This window comes from Ornithorhynchus anatinus, chromosome 4 (genome assembly GCF_004115215.2).
Source record: "Ornithorhynchus anatinus isolate Pmale09 chromosome 4, mOrnAna1.pri.v4, whole genome shotgun sequence".
Taxonomy (NCBI): Eukaryota; Metazoa; Chordata; class Mammalia; order Monotremata; family Ornithorhynchidae; genus Ornithorhynchus; species Ornithorhynchus anatinus.
This window is the reverse complement of record NC_041731.1, coordinates 43708283-43728202: the sequence shown is the minus strand read 5'-3', so window position 1 is coordinate 43728202 and position 19920 is coordinate 43708283. Positions and strand designations below refer to the sequence as shown.

At 48.9% G+C, this 19920-nt stretch overlaps 2 protein-coding genes across 6 annotated transcripts in view; one reads left to right on the top strand and one right to left on the bottom strand.

Moving 5' to 3' along the window:
* LHX6 (LIM homeobox 6) overlaps positions 1-13636 on the top strand; it is a 49143-nt gene extending 35507 nt beyond the window's left edge. Inside the window, exons 5-9 of one of the 2 annotated variants that reach the window (XM_029063731.2) lie at positions 915-1015; positions 1117-1212; positions 1731-1905; positions 4973-5076; positions 10642-13636. In XM_029063731.2, the coding sequence (XP_028919564.1) occupies positions 915-1015; positions 1117-1212; positions 1731-1905; positions 4973-5076; positions 10642-10662 (497 nt within the window). In that variant the 3' untranslated portion in view covers positions 10663-13636. The remainder of the gene's footprint in view (positions 1-914; positions 1016-1116; positions 1213-1730; positions 1906-4972; positions 5077-10641) is intronic. The other variant, XM_039911798.1, reaches the window with a different exon arrangement.
* MORN5 (MORN repeat containing 5) overlaps positions 10832-19920 on the bottom strand; it is a 37806-nt gene continuing 28717 nt past the window's right edge. The window contains exon 5 of one of the 4 annotated variants that reach the window (XM_029063734.2): positions 10832-10938. In XM_029063734.2, the coding sequence (XP_028919567.1) occupies positions 10847-10938 (92 nt within the window). In that variant the 3' untranslated portion in view covers positions 10832-10846. Of the gene's footprint in view, positions 10939-17308; positions 17531-19920 lie in introns of those variants that run through there. The other 3 variants (XM_029063737.2, XM_029063735.2, XM_029063738.2) reach the window with 3 other exon arrangements.

Genomic DNA, 19920 nt, shown 5'->3' with positions numbered 1-19920 from the left:
TTATAATTATTAACGACTGTGGGTATTGATTCACCCTTAGTTAGCCCTGGGTATGAGGGTAGGGCTGGAGAAGTTAGAGAGGAGGGGAGTCCTTGGCAGTGAGAGACTGAAGAGCTGGCTTCTCCACAGCCGCAGCACAAGTTGGCATGAACAGAGAATAAATCCACATGGGGAAGGTCCCAGGAAACCCTCTGACTGCAGTCCCAGGGGCCAGTTGATCACCTGCCCCTGTTCATTTCTAGATCAACACCATTTTGAGTAACTGGTAAAGCTCACATTATCAGTTCCACCTGGTCCAGAAAGGCAAACCCTTTTGTTTCCATTATCCGAACTTTAACCAACAGGTCCCAGGGTAGCGGGATAATTGGCTTTCTACTGCAAGCACAATGAGGCCTCCTATCCCTGCTTTCTCTTGCCTTTTCCTTCCGGTGGGCGTCCCTCAGTGCAAACATAAGCACCGGGGAGAGGAAAGGGCGGAAGTCAGGTCACACTCCTCGGCGGATGGTGTGGCCCTAGGCTAATGGGCCCCTGGGGAGGGCCAGAGGGATGGAAGTGGCATGTGCACGTGTTTATGGGCATACTTGAGTTTTCTACGAGCTTCTCCCCATTCACACTGTGAGTTTCTTGTGGGCAATGAATGCATTTCATGCTTCCCTTCAAGTTTCTGAACAGGTATAACCCTCTTCCAAACAATCAATCAATCGACAACATTTATTGAGCCCTTACTGTGTGCAGAGCACTGTAGACCAAGCACTTGGGAGAGCACCATAAAACAGAATTGGTAGAACACGTTCCCTGCCCACAACAAGGACAAGATTACAGTCCAAGTGCTTAGTACAGTGTGCTGCCCTTGGTAGGTGCTCAAAAAATGCCATTACTATTACTGGGAGTAAAGCCCTGCTATCTTGTCCTAGGTAACGGCATCACGTTAGAAGGGGCGGTGCCGTCTGAACAAGACAGCCAGCCAAAGCCAGCCAAGAGGGCACGCACATCCTTCACGGCAGAACAACTGCAGGTAACTCTGGGAGCCGGTGTGGTGGTGACAGTGGGAGCCTGGGGGAGCACGGACGGGGCTTTCCCTCTTGACCCGCTCCCTCTCTCCGTCGGTCCTCCCAGGTAATGCAGGCACAGTTTGCCCAGGACAACAACCCTGACGCACAGACGCTCCAGAAGCTTGCAGACATGACGGGGCTCAGTCGGAGAGTTATCCAGGTGAGGAGGTTGTGGGGGCTCGGAGGGGGGAAGGAAAGGGAAGGTAAGCTTGTGATGGGACCAGGAAGTTTCTCTGCAGACAGATCCCCTCTGGGGCCTAACTCCCTGGTCAGGGGTCTGTCTGCCCTGGGCCAGGAAAGTTGGCCCATTCCTCCCCTCCACACTGGTTGGAGTGAAGGAATTTCAGCTTCGAAATGGAAATGGACAATTTGAGCTCCACCCTTCCCTCAGCTCTGGGAAGGCAGGGCAGCCAGAGACCAGTTTGTGAGAGGGCAGCTGGGAGTCAGAGGAGGAAGAGGCCCCTGGCCACACCCTGCCCACCTCCTGCAGGGAAAGGGCCAGAATCCTGGAGAATTTCCTGGCAATTCACACACAGGGGCAAGGGAGGGAGCACCAGTGTCTGGGAAACTCATTTTCAGCCCAAACCAGGTGGTTGAGTTTTTTTCCTTTGTGTGTTCATCGTGCGCGTGTGTGTGCACGCGTGCGCATGCACATGTATGGTTGGATGTGTGTTTCAGGTCTGGTTTCAAAATTGCCGAGCCCGCCATAAAAAGCACACGCCCCAGCACACGGTGCCTCCTTCAGGAGCCCCGCCGTCCCGCCTCCCCTCCTCCCTGTCCGACGACATCCACTACTCTCCGTTCAGTAGCCCCGAGCGGGCCCGGATGGTGACCCTGCATGGATACATAGAAAGTAAGTGGCTGCCCCGATCAGGTTCGGTCCCACAGGAGGCACCGTGGGGAGATGGGGATGGTGGTTGGGATGAGGAAGAATCTCTTTTGGCCCAGGGACCAGGAGCGAGAGATGCTGACCAGCCCTCCTACTATGGGGTACCTGCTATCTCTGCCCATACAGGGGGTTGGCACCAGGCTTGCGTTACCATCTCTGTGCCAAGGGGTGTATATCAAGTCAGGAAGCAGAATGAGTTTCACTATCCACATGCAGTGAGCAGGTGAAGGCCAGGGGAACAACCAGAATAGCAGCAGAGAAAGGGAATAAGATCGGAGAAGCAAGGAAGCAGATCAGTCACTCAGTCTATGAGTCTGGTATTTATTGTGCACTGACTGTGTGCTGAGCACTGTACTAAGCACTCGAGAGAGTAAAATAAATTCATCGACTTGGTCCCTGCCCTCAAGGAGCTTATAGTCAATGAGAAGTGGCACAGTGCGGTTGGAATCCAGCCAAGCCGTTGGGGTATGGTAAAGGGTAGGGCAGAGAGGTAGAAATGAGACCTGGAATGCTGTGGTCCTCCTGTCGGGGGCCTCTTTCCTGCTCTCTGAAATCAGCTTCCAGGACAGGTTTAGCTATGGAGTCGAGGGATGAGGGGAGCGTGCAGGTTGGAGAAGTCCCTGGAGCTGGGGAGAGCAGTTGGCCCGGCACAGGAAAGTGCCATTTCCCCGGCACGAAAGCAGAAGCCCTGAAAGTCATCTTGGGATGTATGGCCCCTCAACCCGCTGAGTCCTGGTTTTTGTGTCTCTTCCTTGGGGCAGGAGAATGGCTCTCTCTCCTCAAGGGCCTCAGTGCCTTCTTGCTCCAGGAGCTGCCTCCCACTTTCTCTGATTTCCTCCTTTCCCTTCTGCTTCAGCTAGATGCAGACTTCCCTTCCTACAGCCACGCATACGCCTGGAAAACATATGATGCTTCCACCCTGGGGCCCAGATTTCTGCAGTCTGGGTCCCAGCGTCATTCTTCCCCCTCACCCCCTGTGGTCTGCCACCTGCCCCTTGCCCTCTACCTCTGCAGGGGCACAGAGAGAGGAAAGCATGAACCCCCGGCCCTAGGGGGCTAGGGGCGGGGGCTGAGGAAGTCTCCATTTCCTGCTTAGCAGCCTGACTGACCGTGAACTCTGGACAATAGGAGCTAGAAAGATTGCTGCTGTCTGTCTGCAGGGTGTCCTTCTCAAAATGGGCCCCTGGGCCCTCTGTGCTTCTGGAAAAAAAGTCCCCTCCTCCCCTCAGCCCCTGGCCCAAGGTCACTCGGACCTGCACGACCAAGAGCACCTGAAAATTCCATCCCTAGGATCCAGCAGGGCTTGCTGGAGACGTTTTGGGGGCTAGCAGGACTCCGCAGTAGAAGCTTGAAGGCAGGGAGTTGGCAGTCTGGGAAGGGGCTGGGTGTGAGCCCTGGGGTGAGGGAGAGGGTAGATCCCCTTGTAGTGTAGGCAGAATCTAGAGGCAAATCCACTTCAGTAGGAGAAGGGTGAGATAATGTGACCCAGCTGGCTTTGTAGACCCTTTATTTTGCCTGTCCTTGTCTTGTGTAGGCCGAGTGATCTAGTAACATCAGCTGAGGGGGTGGCATGGCCTAGTGGAAAGCGCATGACACTGGGAATCAGAGAACCTGGGTTCTAATCCCAGGTCTGCCAAATACTTGCCAAGTGACCTTGGGCAAGTCACTTAACTTCTCTGTGCCTCAGTTCCCTCAACTGTTAAATGGGGCTTGAATACCTGTTCTCCCTCCTATTTAGACCGTGAGCCCCATGTGGACAGGGACTTTGCCCAGCCGAATTAACTTGGACCGACCCCAGTGCTTAGAACAGTGTATGACCCATAGTAAGTGGTTCACAGATACCATAAAAAAACGAAAATTTCAGCTTGGCCATGCAGTTGAAATACATCTGCACGAAACTCAAAATCCAATAGCCTCCAGGCAGATCTTTCTGATCCCAGTCCCCCACTGGTTTTCAAATTGGGTTTGTGTTTCTTTGGATGGTCTGAGCCTGGGGGGCCCCAGTTACATGGACAGGCACCCTTATCTTCTGAGAAATCCTTTGCTAGCACAGCCTGCTAGTCACATCCAGTCCATCTCTTTAGCAGTTCTGTGGTGAGGAGACCATTCTCTGTAGGAGGTGGAAAGATAATTATGGGTTGGAATATCTGTGCCCATTGTGTGAGGTGATAACTGGTGTGTTCTTGGGAACTGCAGTTCTCCCCTAGAGAATGCATTTTGTAGACAGTGTATTTAACCCAACTTTGCAAGCAATTATGGAAACTCTCTGGTAGCTAGCTGCCCATCCCCCCTCCCCCCCCACCAATCCTGCACCCCCTCCACCAGGAGGTATACAGACAGCAAAACCAATGGAATCTGAATTCTTCCCAGAGGCTCAGTGCAAGATTGGTTTAAGTTTGCTCTTGGTCAGAGCCCTCTCAGGGTGCTTGTGAGATTTTTCCTTTGGCAGTGAGTAATTTTGGATGGGAGAATTAATAAAGCTCAGCAAATTGGAAGTGAAATTAGACGTGTCTTCCCATAGGGAGGCCTGATTAAACTCAGCGCCATTTCACTCATCAGTACTTTTAGACAAGGCTGGCTCTAAATGGGTTTCCCTGTTCCTTTCTGCCGTGGCTAGTGACATGAAAGCAGGTCTTCCAAGGAATTAAGATGTTAGCCCCGAGCCTGGGGGATGACTCCAAAGGGACCCTAAAACATCGAAAGGTCAGAGATTAAGGGGAAGCAGATTTGAGGTCTAGCAGAGTGGATTAGGATAACTACATGAGGAAGAACTTTTTGATGGTGAGAGGCACTGGGTGAGGGTGGCATTTCTTTCCCTGGAGATTTCTTTCCCTGGAGACCTTTAAGAAGGGATAGACCTATTTGGGTCAGGTCCAGTCTTGTTCGGAGGCAGGGGGCTGGACTAGCCGATCGGGGGATGACCACTTGGGATCCTCAGCCCCTCCCCAGGGTAAACAGACACAGGATGATTGATACTTTGAGTCCAGCCCAGCAAATGACCCAGCGGCTGAAGCCCTGTTCTCATCCACAGGTCAGGTACAGTGTGGGCAGGTGCACTGTAGACTCCCTTACACTGCTCCGCCAGTGCATCTCAAAGCTGACGTGGAAGGACCACTATCTAATAGGGGTGAGAAGGTAAATCCAGCGGCTTCTCAGCAGCTTCCCAGCAGCTTCCCAGCGGCTTCCGGGGAAGGCGGTGTGTCTTTTGAGTAGGTGGCACTCGGCAGGCACGTGGGCATTAGGATTTCAGGACCCACCCCTGCCCTAACCAGGAGCATGACCACCCTGGGCTCTGAGGATGACCTGGTCTCCCTCTGCCCCAGCAGACTCTCCTCATCTCTGCCCAAAGTCCAGACCTCCTGCCATCTGTTGGGGCTGGGATGGAGGCTGGGACCTGAGAGTGTAGTAATCTTGCAAGGGCCATCGTCCTGGAGGGGCTCAGATGTAGTAGCTCTGCCTCTCCCCGTCCCTGAGTAATTATTGATATGACCCTTCTGGTTGTTGTTTGATGTTTCAAAGGCCTGGATTTATCCTATCCCAATCCATTATCACTATTATTGAACATTATTATTTTTATCCTTTATTTTCATCTCCCCGATCAATAACACCAAGCCCTGACTTTTTCCCTTTAACTGTGGTATGGGTTATTTTTTAAAAATCTCCTATTTAGGTGACAGTTACACAGCTCTCTTGCCTTCTGAATTCTCAGTGGTGAAAGACTTCTAGAAAACAGTCAGTTCCCTTATAATGGGGGGTTTACGTCCCTGACATGTTATAGGATGTGTGCCTTGATCGGTAACGCACCTTTGTGCACAACTGTTTCATCCAGCATCACATCGTAATTCTATCTACCCAGAAGCAGGTTGTCGGAAGAATGTCCCTAATTCTCCAACAGCATTCTAACCAAAATACATTCTTCACAAAGCGTCGCCTTGTAGAAAGAGCACAAGACTGAGAGTCAGGAGACCTGAGGTCCAATTCCAGCTCCACCACTTGCCTTAGGCAAGTGATTTACATTTCTGTGCCTCAGTTTCCTCATTTGTAAAATGAGGATAAAATACCGGTTTTTTATGGTATTTTAAAAGTGTTTATTGTGTTCCAGGCACTATACTAAGTGTTGGGGTCAATACAAGATAATTGGGTTGGACACAGTCCTTTCCCACATAGGGCAACCGGTCTTAATCCCGATTTTACAAATGAGGTAACTCAGGCACAGAGAAGTTAAGTGACTTGCCCAAGGTCACAGCAGAAAAGTAGCAGATCTGGGATTAAAACTCAGGTCCTCTGACCCTGGCACATGCTCTTTCATTAGGGCATGCTCTTTCTCTCACTCGTTCAGACAGTGGGACAGAGAGTGTGTCCGATCTGAAGATAGCCCACATAATAAGTGCGTAACAAATATCACTCCCTATTATTGTAGTGAAAACATGTTATGGAAGGATGGACTGCAGATGGAACCAGCCCAGTCCCTGAGATGATAAAGATAAGGATGACGATTATGATGACTGCTTTTGTATCTTATGCTTACACCCTTAGGTCTTGTTCTGACAATTGTGAGGAAGAGTAGGGAAGACAGGTCCCATCGAGCAAATCAACTGTCCCTTCCTACCCAAGACTGGTTTAGTTCAGAGTCTTTTGGAACCCTGGCTGTATCTGAAACAACAATTTGAAGGAGATTTATTATTTTGGCAACTCTTGATATCCTAACAGCAATCCTGTGGTGATTGTTACCATGTCACCTCTTTCTTGTTTGTCCTCCTCCCTTATTCCAGCTTTAAAGACACTATAGCTAAATTCCTGACAGGAAGAAAAGGATTGTCCTCATTTTAGGTTTTTCTGACCTCTAGAAAGGTCCCAACTTGAGTTTCTATGGGGTCTGGTCAGGAAGGTTTCTGAAATAAACAGAACCATCCTCATCTCTCAAGTCCTTCTGACACTCACGGGATGCTTCTTCAATCAATCGTATTTATTGAGCATTTTATAAAGTGCTTGTGAGAGTACAGTATAACCGAGTTGGTTTTCTTGAGCAATTTTTTCTTTCTTTCTCCCCTTTCCCCACCTCCTGGGCAAAGTGAACATCTTTCTTCCCTCTGGGGCTATTCCAAAAGGCTCTTCCTCTTTCTCCAGCTTTGTGCCCATATTCACCTACCTAAGTGCCCTTTCTGGAGTCATAATCAGTCAATCAATCATCGTATTTATTGAACACTTACTATGTGAAGAGCACTGTACTAAGTGCTTGGGAGAGTATAACAGAGTTGTTATTAATAATAATAATAATAATAATACTAGTAATAATAATACTTGTGGGATTTGTTAAGCGCTTACTATATGCCAAGCACTGGGGTAGAGACAAGATAATCAGGTCCCATTTGGGACTCACTTTCTAAGTAGGACGAAGAGCAGGGATTGAATCCCTATTTTGCAGATAAGGGAACTGAGGCCCAGAGAAGTTAAGTGACCTGCCCGGGGTCTCACAGCAGGCACGTGGTGGAGCCGGGATTAGAATCCAGGTTGTCTGACTCCCAGGCCCATGCTCTTTCCACAAGACCACACTGTTAGACAAGTTCCCTGCCGACAAGGACCTTACAGTCTCCAACGCAGCTCCCTCCTAGCTCCAGGGTTGCTGCATCTCCTTGAGGCCCCGCCGCAGGAGGTGCTGGGAATCCCCAAAGCCTGCAGTACTAACTCTCTGTCCTCCAGAAGAGGATCCTGCTCCCCAAACAATGGGCCTTTCCTGCTTGGGGGGCTGGAAACCTGGGCCTTGCTCTTCCAAATTGAGTGTTCTGTTGGGGGTTCACTGCAGATCAATTGGACTTCTATTCAAGCCATTCTGCCCCTCCACCAACCTTGCCAAAGTCCTTTGGACCAATCCCCTAGGACAGGTACCACTTTATGCCTCCTTAAGCCACTCTTCAGGGTTGGACTGGCCAAAATGGAAAATATTTGAAAGGCGGTACACTTTTTTGCTCTAGTCTGCAAGGCCTACTTAGGATAGAGTAGACATCTTCCTGATTCTTTTTTCTTCTCTCTTTTCAGGGGGTCCAGTTTCCTTGGGCTCTGACCTCTGCAATTAATGCACAACCTCTTTTGCTGATCACTTCCAGGGCTGAAGTTGAGCCCTGCTCTTGGTCTTTAGTTGTCTGAATCAGAGGGGACCAAACAAGTTTTCTCCCTCTGATTTATAAATTCAGGGGAAGAACAGACACACATCTATCCTGGGTAGTTTATTTGTTCACCTGCTTGGAGGCAGGTGTCTGGAACAGATGATCTCTTGAGGTCTTGTTCAGCAATAGAATTCTAGAATTCTAAGTTCACTCTTTACATTCTGAATCCCTCTCTACTAAGTAGTCCATACCTTCTCCTGAATCTATGAGGGGGTGGATATTTTCAGTTTATAATATTCTCTGGGTTTCCAAGAAAATTATGATGGTGTTTTTGCTTCTTGGCTCTCTGGAGAGGTAATTTTCTTTTCTTTTCTCCCCCCTTCCATTAGGCCAGTTGGTAGAGTTGGCCTAACCCATATGTAAAAGACCCAGCCTTGCTTCTGGGCCTGAGAATGAGATCCCTGGGTAGGATCAGAGCTGGCTGGGAAGGATCTGCTCACTAAACATCCTTACTCTGCCCCTTCAAAATTCCTGTGGACGTCTTTCCTGAGTCAGTCACCTGCATTTTGGCTCCTGGTTTTAGATTTAGAAATGCGAGCTCCTGGGGGGAAGGAGGGGAGCGGGGGGAAGCTGGGTTAGGGGAGGATTTCCATTGTGGAGACCATCTGCAAAGGGTTTTGGTTCAAAGATTTCCAATTTTTCTGGAAAGGGAAAAACACTTCTTCCTTGACCACGTAGATGCCTCTGAGTTTTCTTGCTTGCCCTGGAGTGAGCCAATCCACACAGAAGGTCTGCTTGGATGCCCTAAGGCGAGCCTGTCCACACACAGCTTTCCTTCTAGCTTCCCTTCTCTAGCTGCCACCTGTCACAGAACTGTGCCTCAGACCCTCATCTTCCCTGTCTGGGGTTCCAGCTCCCCACCACGTCTGGCCCCCCAAGTGACACTTGCCTGTCTCTCTTTCTCCAGCTATGATTCCAGCTACAAAACTTGGTTCTTTTAAAAGTCTGACACACACAGGCTCTTCCCCATTACTGGGGCTTCTCTGCAGTCAGGCTGACCATCTCTTTGTTCACCTCCTTTCTTTCCCTCCTCCTTTCCCACCCATCACAGGGCCTGGCACTGACCCTGGGTGGAGGGGCAGGGGGAGGGAAGGGTTGATTCCCAAAGGCTTTCCCACCTGCAGTTGATCCAGAGCTGGTTTCTTCTGGAAGTGGGGAGTGAGGAGGGTGGGGATGTCCTAGTAAAGGGGTCTCCCTCATGATTTCTGACTTCTCCATTCCAGTAGAGAAAAGCACCATAAAACTGCTGCCTTTCCTCCCACCACTGAGGGTCCTCCTCCTGACTTGCTCCCACGTGCTCTAGGACTCCTCCATCACCGCCGAGACTATTTTAGCTATTTGTTTGGGTTGTGTTTTAATGTTTCATCATTCCTGTTGTGTCTGTCTTCAGTCCCTTCTTCCTACTTGAATTTTTAGATTGAGAAGCAGCCTGGCCTAGTGGAAAGAGCACAGGCCTGGAGGTCAGAGGATCTGGAGTCTAAACCTGACTCCACCACTTGTCTGCTGTGTGACCTTGAGCAAGTCACTTGACTTCTCTGTGACTCAGTTATCTCATTTGTAAAATGGAGATTAAGACTGTGAGTCCCATGTGCCCAAACTGGGTCTAACCTGATAATCTTGTATCTACTCCAATGCTTAGTACAGTTCCTGACACATAGTAGGCTCTTCACAAATACTATTTTTTTTTTAAAAAAAAGAGCGCCATGAGAGACCCAGACCATCTTAATTTCCACTTGGATATTTTTCTCCTAGAGCTTAGTAGAGAGCTCTGCACACAGTAAGCCAAGAGCCCCATGAGGTACAGGGACCATGCTCATTTCCATCTGCATATTTTCTCCTAGTGCTTAGTATAGGGCTCTGCACACAGTAAACACTTAACAAATACTACTAATATTGCTAGTACTAGTGAAGGCCACTGATCTCCCCAGGGGCTAGAATTCCCATAGAGACAGTTTCCCAGAAGACAGGTAATTCCAAAACCATCCAAGTTGGTAAATGTGAGCTGTCACCTGATGTAGGAATGAGGGTAAAATAGTGATGCTCCCAGACTACTAAACAGGGCATCTCATCAGGGTGGGAAGGGCTCATTGTCTTTGGAGGATTGACCTAAACTGATGACTGTGCTGCTCTCCTCTTTGAGAGCCTCCATCAACTGGGTTTAGTGAGAGACTGTGGGGAGGGGTCTTTTGGGGAAAGGGCCTGAGTTTCTTTTCTCCCTGCAACCTAATCTCACCTCACCAACACCAGTATGACCTAGTTTCTTTTCCTCACTGGCTATATCACCTGAGTATGAAGCTCCTAAGCCGTTGGTCTTTATCATTTCATACAGTGCTGAATTTCAGCTGGATTATTTTAAAAAGCAGAAAGTTCTCTTCCCAGATTTTTCTCCTGTTGGGAACACATCAAATTGGCTGGAGCCACAACAGGAGAAGTTCTTCTTTGGACCAACCTGATGTCCTGGGATGGGTGGGTTGGGTGTTTGACTTGGGTTTCCTGCCTGTGCCTAACCTTCCTTTCTGTTTTCCCCCAATACCAGGTCATCCTTTTTCAGTATTGACTGCACAAACTCTCCCTCATCTGTCCATGGTGATTCCACAGCTGCCCCTCAGCCACTGAGATTCAATATCTGGTCCAAGACCACAGCGCTCCGCCGCAAACCTCTCCATTCGCTCCCATCGACCCACATCTCCCGGTCATCTTTACCCAGTCTGGGGACCCCTCCCATACAAGTGCTCGCTTGTCTACTGCAGCCCCAGAGGCCACAGCGTATCTCCCAGGAGGTGTCCGGATCTGGAACACAATAGAGGCCAGTGAGTCTTCCCATTCAGAGCTCCTGAAATTTGGAAACAAAAATGAAAAAAATTAAAAGGGATCTTTTTTTTAATTGAACCAGGAGTAATTTTCAACTTAAGTTAATTAGAATAAAGAAAGAAAGAATGAAATTGTCTGCCACTGATAATCACCCAATTTTTCTTCCCTATTGGCCTTTGTCTCCTATTTCCTTGGAACCATCTTTGAATGCTGAATAGTTGACAACACAAAATGTTATCCATTCAGTTCCCTTTGTGTGGGAAACTATACAGTTTTAGTGGGAAACTCCCCAAAGAAACCCACGTTCTAATTTTATCATTTCCATCTGTTTGGTTACATCAAGTTTAATTCAGAGAAACAAGTGATTCTGATCAACTCTTAGAGCCCACCTAGGACGGAGGTACTGAGCTATCCCAGATGGAACTCTGAGTACCAAAGACCCAGGGCGACATACTAGGGAAGGATTTTTCTGCCTCTGTTCAACTGGGCCCATATCCTCTTCCTGGTTCCTGGGAAGGAGCCTCTAGAAAGCTCAGTACGGACAGGGCGTGGTCCTCAGACCACACACAGTGAGACTCCAAGCCGACAGGGGAAGATGCTTGAGCCACTAGGGAAAGAGAGCCCAAAAGGATACTCTGCTGGAAAAGCCCATTTTAACGACAAAAACTCCAACCTCCCTCTGAATTTTTATGACCCGTGCACAGAGTTCGGAGCCAAACGGTATCTTATAAGAGCGATGACATTACTATTTTGACAGGTGTGGAATGTGATGAGAGGGTAGGCGCGGACCTGGGGACAGTGGCCTTCATTGTGAGTGTCTAGCACAAGTGAGGGAGCCAGAAAGGACTCCATATTGACAGTTCAGTCAAGCAAATGTAGAGGTGGAGCTCTGAGCCCACCAGTCCCAGCCCCAGCCAGCCATTTCTTCCAGAGAGCCTTGCTGGCGAGAATGTTTCTGGAGGTACTAAGTACGAGTGCTGTGGGGAAAATAGGGGTGGGGGGGCAGCATTATCAGAGAAGGCCCCAACATCTGTCAGCAGAGTTCATCCCCCTCATGCTCTACCTCCCTTCCTGTGGTGAATATAGCTGGGAACACATCCTTGGCAGGTTTTAACCCTGTGAGTGGATGGGTCTGGGGGTTTGGACTGAGAGGAAAGAGGCAGCGGCAGCAAGACAGTAGATGGTGGGGCTGAGGGTGGTCCATGGTGGTCCATGGGATGCTCAGTGTTCAGGAAAGGGAGGCTGCACTGGTTGCCTTGAGAGACCGCTCAGGAGATGCCTTGGGAGACAGAGGAAGGGCAACAGCGACCAGCTCTATCTCCTTTCTCCCCTTGCTCACCTTCCTCTTTATTTCGGTTATGGCTATTGTCTCAGAGGAAGGGGTGGGATGTCCAACAGAGACTAGAAGGACGAAGTCCCCAGATATAATGTTCCCCAGAAGGAACCACCAGTTGAGCTGAAGCTTTCTCTGCCTGGTCAACTAGGGGGCTAGCAATTTATTTGGTCAGTTTTCGGGCAGCCATACAAAGTGAGATTCAGTGGTTGCTCACTCAGTGAGAGGGCTGGTAAAAAGTCCGTCCCAGGAGTAGAAGCATAATGGGCCCAGCCAGGAATGGAATTCTGAGTCCGGGGACACAGGAGACGATTCTGAACCAGCTGGAGGGGTGTGGGGTGACCCCCTTTTCCCTTCTGAACGGGTAGAGAGCTAAGGCCCTGGCCCACACTCGCTCAGAAGAGCTCATTCCTAAGGAGGGAAGCCAAGAGCAGCTTTGCTAATTCAATTTAGAGCTTTTCAGTCTTCATTCAGTCCCGAACGGTCACCAGATGAGAAGTTCAGCTTCTACGGTCTTGGGTCGACGGTGATTAATGTGGACGGAAAACGCTCAATTGTACCACGAATGTAAGGAACTCTCTTAATTTATTCTATTAATGATATAAATACTTTGTTCCCTGTTGTCTTTCCCCTCCGGGGCTGCCACTGAACAAAACTTAATCTCAGGTCATCCCCATTCAGCTCCCATCAGTGGTTTGGGGTTGGGGTTTTTCTTTTCCTGTCTCCCTTTTTTCTGTTTATTCTGCTATTGTCAAAATGAATTCCTCGGAGCCACCCACAGAGGATTTTTCTGACTTTTCTGAAGCAGGTTTAAGCTTCTCCGGGTGCTCCTGCCAGAAATGGCCCAAGGAATGTCCCAAAGGCAAGGGGGAAGGGGTGGGAAACCCTTAAGAGGGGAACCCTGTTCCTTTCCCCTTAGAATCCAGCAGGAAGCCCAGTGTGAAGGTCTGATGGAGTGGGGGTCCCAGGCCTGCATCCCAAACTCTCTCTGCTGAATTTTGGCTCCCGATGGTTAAATCACTGCGGAGGGGGTGGGAGGGACGGCAAACCCTGCACTTTGTCATCATGAGCCCCAATCCCCGATTCCAACTCGAGCCTTTTCCCAGAGTTTTATGGTCATGTAGTCGGAGCTTGCTGCAGTTCAAACATATCCCAGTTACAATGGTTAGAGCAGACTGGGAACGAACAGGCAGTCAAGACTAATATTTATTTAAAAACAAAACAAAAGGACAAAAACCCACAAAAAAACACAAAAATTGTAAGCACTTTTTTTGTAAAACCAATGTCTGTTTTGTTACATACTTTTAATGTTGTGCTTTGTAAATGTCTTATTTGTGTAATAAATAAAGTCAATGCAAGTAGAGTGCTGGCACTTACATCAAGAAAATGATGTAATTCCATTTTTTCTTGCCTTCTGACTGATGGAGCAGGCCTCCATGCCCCCTGGTTTTGTCTCTGATTGTTTGGTTAATCACCGGCTGCCAGAGAGTTCAGCGAATATTCCTGGCAAATTGGTATAATTTACCAGTTAGCAAACTGGTCATTAAAGAACAGCTATGGCGTTCCTTGTTATAATTACCCCATCAGTGCCGTCTGTTCGCCAAGCCTCAAGAAAAAGAAGGAAGTAATTCACCCCGACGGGTAACTAGTGATTCATCGGGGGAGGGTGGCATACACGTGGATCGGGAGGCAGGAGTTTTTCATCGGAGGAACGGAGTGGTAATATTGAGTTTGGGGAATTCCCACAGGTAGCAGTACCCACTGGCTCTCAGCTTTAGTTCACTGCCACGTAGCCAAGCCCACCCCACCCCACCCCCTGAGCCCCCTTCCCTCTCCCCCCAACAGATGGGTCAGAGATGGAAGGAGGGTGGTGTGTCACGAGGGGGATCGGGGTGATCGTGTACAGTCCCCAGGCCTGGAAGAGAACGCATCATCAGGAGTGGTTGTGTACCCTACTCTGGGGGGCTGGGATTTGGCCTGTACCCTACTCTGGGGGGCTGGGATTCGGCCACATACTGAGCCTGACTCAACAACCCCTAAGGCAAGGGGCTGGGTGAGGTCACCCCTAAGTGTCCTTTCCTGCCCTAGGGTTCGTAGTTTCTGTTTCTTTCATGTCTACCCTATCTTGCTTAGAGAAGCAGCGTGGCTCAGTGGAAAGAGCACGGGCTTGGGAGTCAGAGGTCATGGGTTCGAATCCCTGCTCTGCCACTTGTCAGCTGTGTGACTGTGGGCAAGTCACTTAACTTCTCTGAGTCTCAGTTACCTCATCTGGAAAATGAGGATTAAGACTGTAAGCCGCATGTGGGACAACCTGATTACCCTGTGTCTACCCCAGCGCTTAGAACAGTGCTTTGCACATAGTAAGCGCTTAACAAATACCAACATTATTATTGTTGGCCTTGGCCTAGTATCTCTTATCCAGTCTCCGGGACTTCCCCTATTAATAAATTAATTCATTCAGTTGTATCTATTGAGCGCTTACTGTGTGCCGAGCACTGTACTAAGCACTTGAAAAGTACAATTCGGTAACAGATAGAGACAATCCCTACCTAACAATGGGCTCACAGTCTAGAAGGTGGAGACAGACAACAAACAAAACAAGTAGACAGGCATCAATACCATCAAAATAGTTAAATAGAATTAGAGATATATTCACATCATTAATATAATCAATAGAATAATAAGTATGTATAAATATACATAAGTACTGTGAGGTGGGGAGGGGGGTAGAGCAGAAGGAGGGAGTAGAGGTCATGGGGAGGGGAGGAGGAGCAGAAGAAAAGGGGGAATCACTCTGGGAAGGCTTCCTGGAGGAGGCGTGATTTCAGTAGGGATTTGAAGGGGGGAAGAGAGCTAGTTTGGCGGATGTGAGGAGGGAGGGCATTCCAGAACAGAAGTAGGAAGTGGGCCGGGGTCGATGGCAGGACAGGCAAGAATGAGACACAGTGAGGAGGTGAGTGGCAGAGGAGCAGAGTGTGTGGGCTGGGCTGTAGAAGGAAAGAAGGGAGGTGAGGCAGGAGAGGGCAAAGGTGATGGAGAGCTTTGAAGCCAAAAGGAGTTTTTGCTTCATATGACGGTTGATAGGCAACCAGTGGAGATTTTTAAGGAGAGGGATGATATGCCCAGAGTGTTTCTGTAGAAGGATAATCCAGGCAGCAGAGTGAAATATAGACTGAAGCGGGGAGAGTCAAGAGGTTGTAGAACATCTCCCAGTGCTCTTTCTGCCCCTACACCCTAAAACCACATCCTCATTCACCAATCAATATTCCCTTTCTTGATCTGAGAACTGGAACATGGATAGCAGACTTCTCCCTCTCAGGTGACAGCTTCCATCTGAGAAGCACTGTGGCCCACTGGAAAGAGCATGGGCCTGAGAGTCAGAGAACCTGGATTCTAATCCTGGTTTGGCTACTTGTCTGCTCTGTGACCTAGGCAAGTCACTTCGCTTCTCTGTGCCTCAGTTCCCTCACCTTCAAAATGAGAATTCAATACCTATTCTCCCTCCTATTAGACTGTGAACCCCGTGTGCAACTGATTATCTTGTAACTACCCCAGCAGTTAGTGTTTGACGTGAGAGCTTAACGAATATTATTATTATTATTATTGGAAAGCCATACCAAGAAGCCCACAGTTGTTTCCGATGGGTCGTCCTCATCTCCTCTCCACCTTACCCCATTCCCTAACAGTTCCCGCTCTGCCCCAGCCCTGAACCCCCTGTACCTGCCCCATCTGTCAAAGCTCCCATCCTCCTACCCCTTTGACTGGTTCATCCAAGGTTCATCTGACCTGGAATGCTGCCTCTGAAAACAACCATGGGATGTTTTGAGGAATAGCAGGATGGTGAGTGTCTTTTGCGTTCACCTATCTACTACCCTTAACTTTTTCCTCATCATCAATAGCTTCCCCCCCAGTAGCCTATTGTCTCTCAATCTCTCATTCATAAATTTATTAAACCTTTCTTGAACCCACTGATATTTTTGGCTTGACCAACTTGCTCTGGTAACAAATTCCAAAGCGGGGGAAAAATGATTTCTTTTCTTTTATCTTGAATCTGCCATCTTCTAGTCTTACCTCGTCTGGGGCTTGTAAGAATCATCTTGATTTTTTTCAAGTTCACAGCCTTAATCTTTCTTTCTTCTGCTTTCTTTCTTTGCTCTTTCAAAGCAGCTCTACCTCACTGCTGATCCCAGGAAAACAGTGCTGTAGGTTGGAGTGCTTACACAGGTGTAAGGTACTCTCCTAGTCTTCTGAGCCATCCTCTCTCCCCGACCCACCAAGCCATAGCCCAGGCCCATCCCCAGATCTGTCAGTCCCCCACAGAGAGATCAAAGGTAGAGACACTACCCCTGTCCAGGGAAGTGAAAGGGAAGACTCGGTTTCAAAAATCCGACTTTGGTTTGCCCTGTCCCTAGGAAACCATTATTCATTTTCAGGAAGCCTCTGCAGAATTGAAGTCAGGCAGGATGACATAGGATGTCACCATCTAATATGATGTCAAGGGCCCAGAACAGTGGTCTGTGTAGAGTTTGGGTTCAGTGTTGTCACTGTTGATGATGATGATGATGATGATGATGAAGAAGATGTAATAGCCTTCTGGGATTGAGACAGAGGGAGGGAATGGGAAATGGAGAGTTGGGGAGAAGAATCTGGGATTATATTTTTCTGGCTCTGTAACTCATCACAATGACAGGAATTCCTCCCCACCAACCTGGAATCTTCCTCACTCCATATGCCGGACAAGAGAGGCTGCTCTATCTCAGCCCCTCAGGGAGAAAGGTGATAGGAACTCCTTCTCATCACCAGCATCTCCTCTACTCTGAGTGGACCCTAACAAGGGAGGCTGCTCTATCTCAGCCCCTCAGGGCTGTAGGAAGTGGGGAACAAACAGAGGTGGGGAGGTAGGGGAAGCAAAGATGGACATTCAACTCCCCAGGAGTCTCTTAAACCTGTGAGGCTCAGTATGACAATGATGGACCTGTCTGAACTGGGACCCAAATAGTAGGTCTCTCTCTCAACTGGCAGTCTCAGCCTGGGTATTGGAAAGCCACACCAGGGAGACTGCAGTCGAAAGGTATGCGTTTATTTCTGGTGGATCCTGAAAATAATCAGCCTCCAGGCATAAGGGCAGGAACAAAGTCAATCTTCTGAAGCTGGAACTCAGAATCTGGAAGAAGCCGCCTGGTCAAAGTTTGGGCTTGTAGCCGATGATCTCATCCCAACCTTTCCGGCAGGTCCGGGTGATCCACTCATGCTCATCATCATCTTCAGTAGGAGAAAAAGACTGTCATGCAGAGCGGCCAAAAGATCTGAAACACTGTTTTAATTCATCATGTCCCCATATGCCCCTTCACCCCCGCCCCAACCCATTCCCTAATCCAGGAGGAAAGTTTCCAGTAGTCAGGGTCTGTGGACTCTACATTTGGGATCAGCTGGGACCAGACGGTCTAAGTGCTTTTTCCCCAGTTCAGTGGCGGGCCATTTTCACCCTGTCCTCCCACTTTTGCCCCTCAGAGCTGGTCTCTGGCCTGCCAATCAGAGGAGTTCCAGAGACAACCAATGACGGCATAGAGGGAAGCTTCACTCCCAGGAACTGGTGTTTGCCTTTGGCCCTCTGCTCCACTGAGAGAGAATTATCAGCCTGGAAGATGGAGAAGATGTGATGGATCCCTATGGGAACACCCTGCTTCCCTTAATCAATGCTATTTACTGAGCGCTTACTGTGTGCAGAGCACTAAACAAAGTGCTTGGGAAAATATAATACAATAGAGTTAGTAGATATGATCCCTGCCCACGAGGAGTTTGCAGTCTACAGGGGGAGATAGACATTAAAATAAATTACAGATCAGGGAAACAGTAGAGTGTAAGGCTACGGACATAAATGCCGTGGGACTGGGGTGAATATACAAGTGCTTAAGGGGATACACAGCAAAGTGCATAATCACCACATCGCCAAGATCCGCCCTTTCCTCTCTATCCAAACTGCTACCATGTTAGTACTCATCCTATCCCACCTAGATTACTGCATCAGCCTCCCTTCTGACCCCCCAACCTCCTGCCTCTCCCCACTTCTGTCCACACTTCATTCCGCTGCCCGGATAATCTTTCTACAGAAATGCTCAGGGCATGTCACCCCCGTCCTCAAAAATCTCCAGTGGTTGCCTATCCACCTCTCTATCAAACAAAAACTCCACACTATTGGCTTTAAAGCTCTCCATCACCTTGCCCACTCCTACCTCACCCTCCTTCTCTCCTAGATCCCAGCCCGCTTACTCTGCTCCAACATTTTCACTGTGCCTCGATCTCACCTGTCTCACCGCCGACCCCCAGCCCACTTTCTACCTCTTGCCTGGAATGCCCTCCCTCTTCAAATTCACCGGACAATCACTCCTCCCCCCCTTCAAAGCCCTACTGAAAGTGTACTTCCTCCAAGAGGTCTTCCCAGACTAAACCTCACTTTTCCTCATCTCCCACTCCCTTCTGCGTCACCCTTTACACTTCCCCCACCCTTTACACTTCCCCCCTCTCCCCACCCCACATATGTATATATGTGTATATCTATAATTGTATTTATTTATATTGATGCCTGTTTAGTTGTATTGATGTCTGTCTCCCCCCTTCTAGACTGTGATCCCTTTGTGGGCAGGGAATATCTCTAAAGCTGTATTGTACTTTCCAAGTGCTTAGGACAGTGGTCTGCACTCAGTAAGTGCTCAATAAATACGATCGAATGAGTGAACGAATGAATTGACAGCGGGGGACGGTGGATAGGGAAAATGAGGGCTTAGTCGGGGAAGGCTTTTTGAGGAGATATGATTTCAGGAGGGTTTTGAAGGAAGGGAGAGTGGTGAAGTCTGATGGATATGAAGGGGGGAGGGAGTTCCAGGCCCGAGGGAGGATGTGGACTGGGGAAAGTGATGGGATAGATGAGATTGAGGTATGGAGAGTAGTTGGTGTTGTCTGAGGGAAATGTGTGGAGTGGGTTGTAGTAGTAGATCAGTGAGAAAAGGTAATAGGGATAGAACAGATTGAGTGCCTTAAAACTGATGGTAAAGAGGCTCTATTTAATGCAGAGGTGGATGGGACTGGTGGATTTTGAGGAGTGGGAAGACATGGACTGAATGGTTTTTCAGAAAAATTATCTGGCAGCAGAGTGAAACAGCGTGACTCAGTGGGTAGAACACGGCCCTGAGAGTCAGAAGGACCTGGGTTCTAATTCCAGCTCTGCTACTTGTCTACTGTGTGAACTTGAGCAAGTCATTAAACTTCTCTGGGCCTCAGTTCCCTCATCTGTAAAATGGGGATTAAGACTGTGAGCCCCATTTGTGGCAGATACTATGTCCTACCTGACATGGTTTTGGACCTGTGTCCATCCTGGCTTTCCTTTCTAAAAAGAAGATGGAGGATCTTTGGCTCCCCCTTTCTGGGAGGGGGCAATTTCTCCGGGTGGGCTGACTGACTTGGCTTAGGTCACAACCCATGGTCTCAGCTCCTTGTAGAGGGATGACATTTGGAGAAATCTTTGTAGCTACGCATCTGTCTTTGCCCAGGAGACACTGGAGTCCTCCACCTGCTATGAAGTACATCATGGGACAGATAGATCTGCCTATATTAATGTCTGTCTCCCCCTCTAGATGGTAAGCTTGTTGTGGGCAGGGAATGTGGCTGCTTATT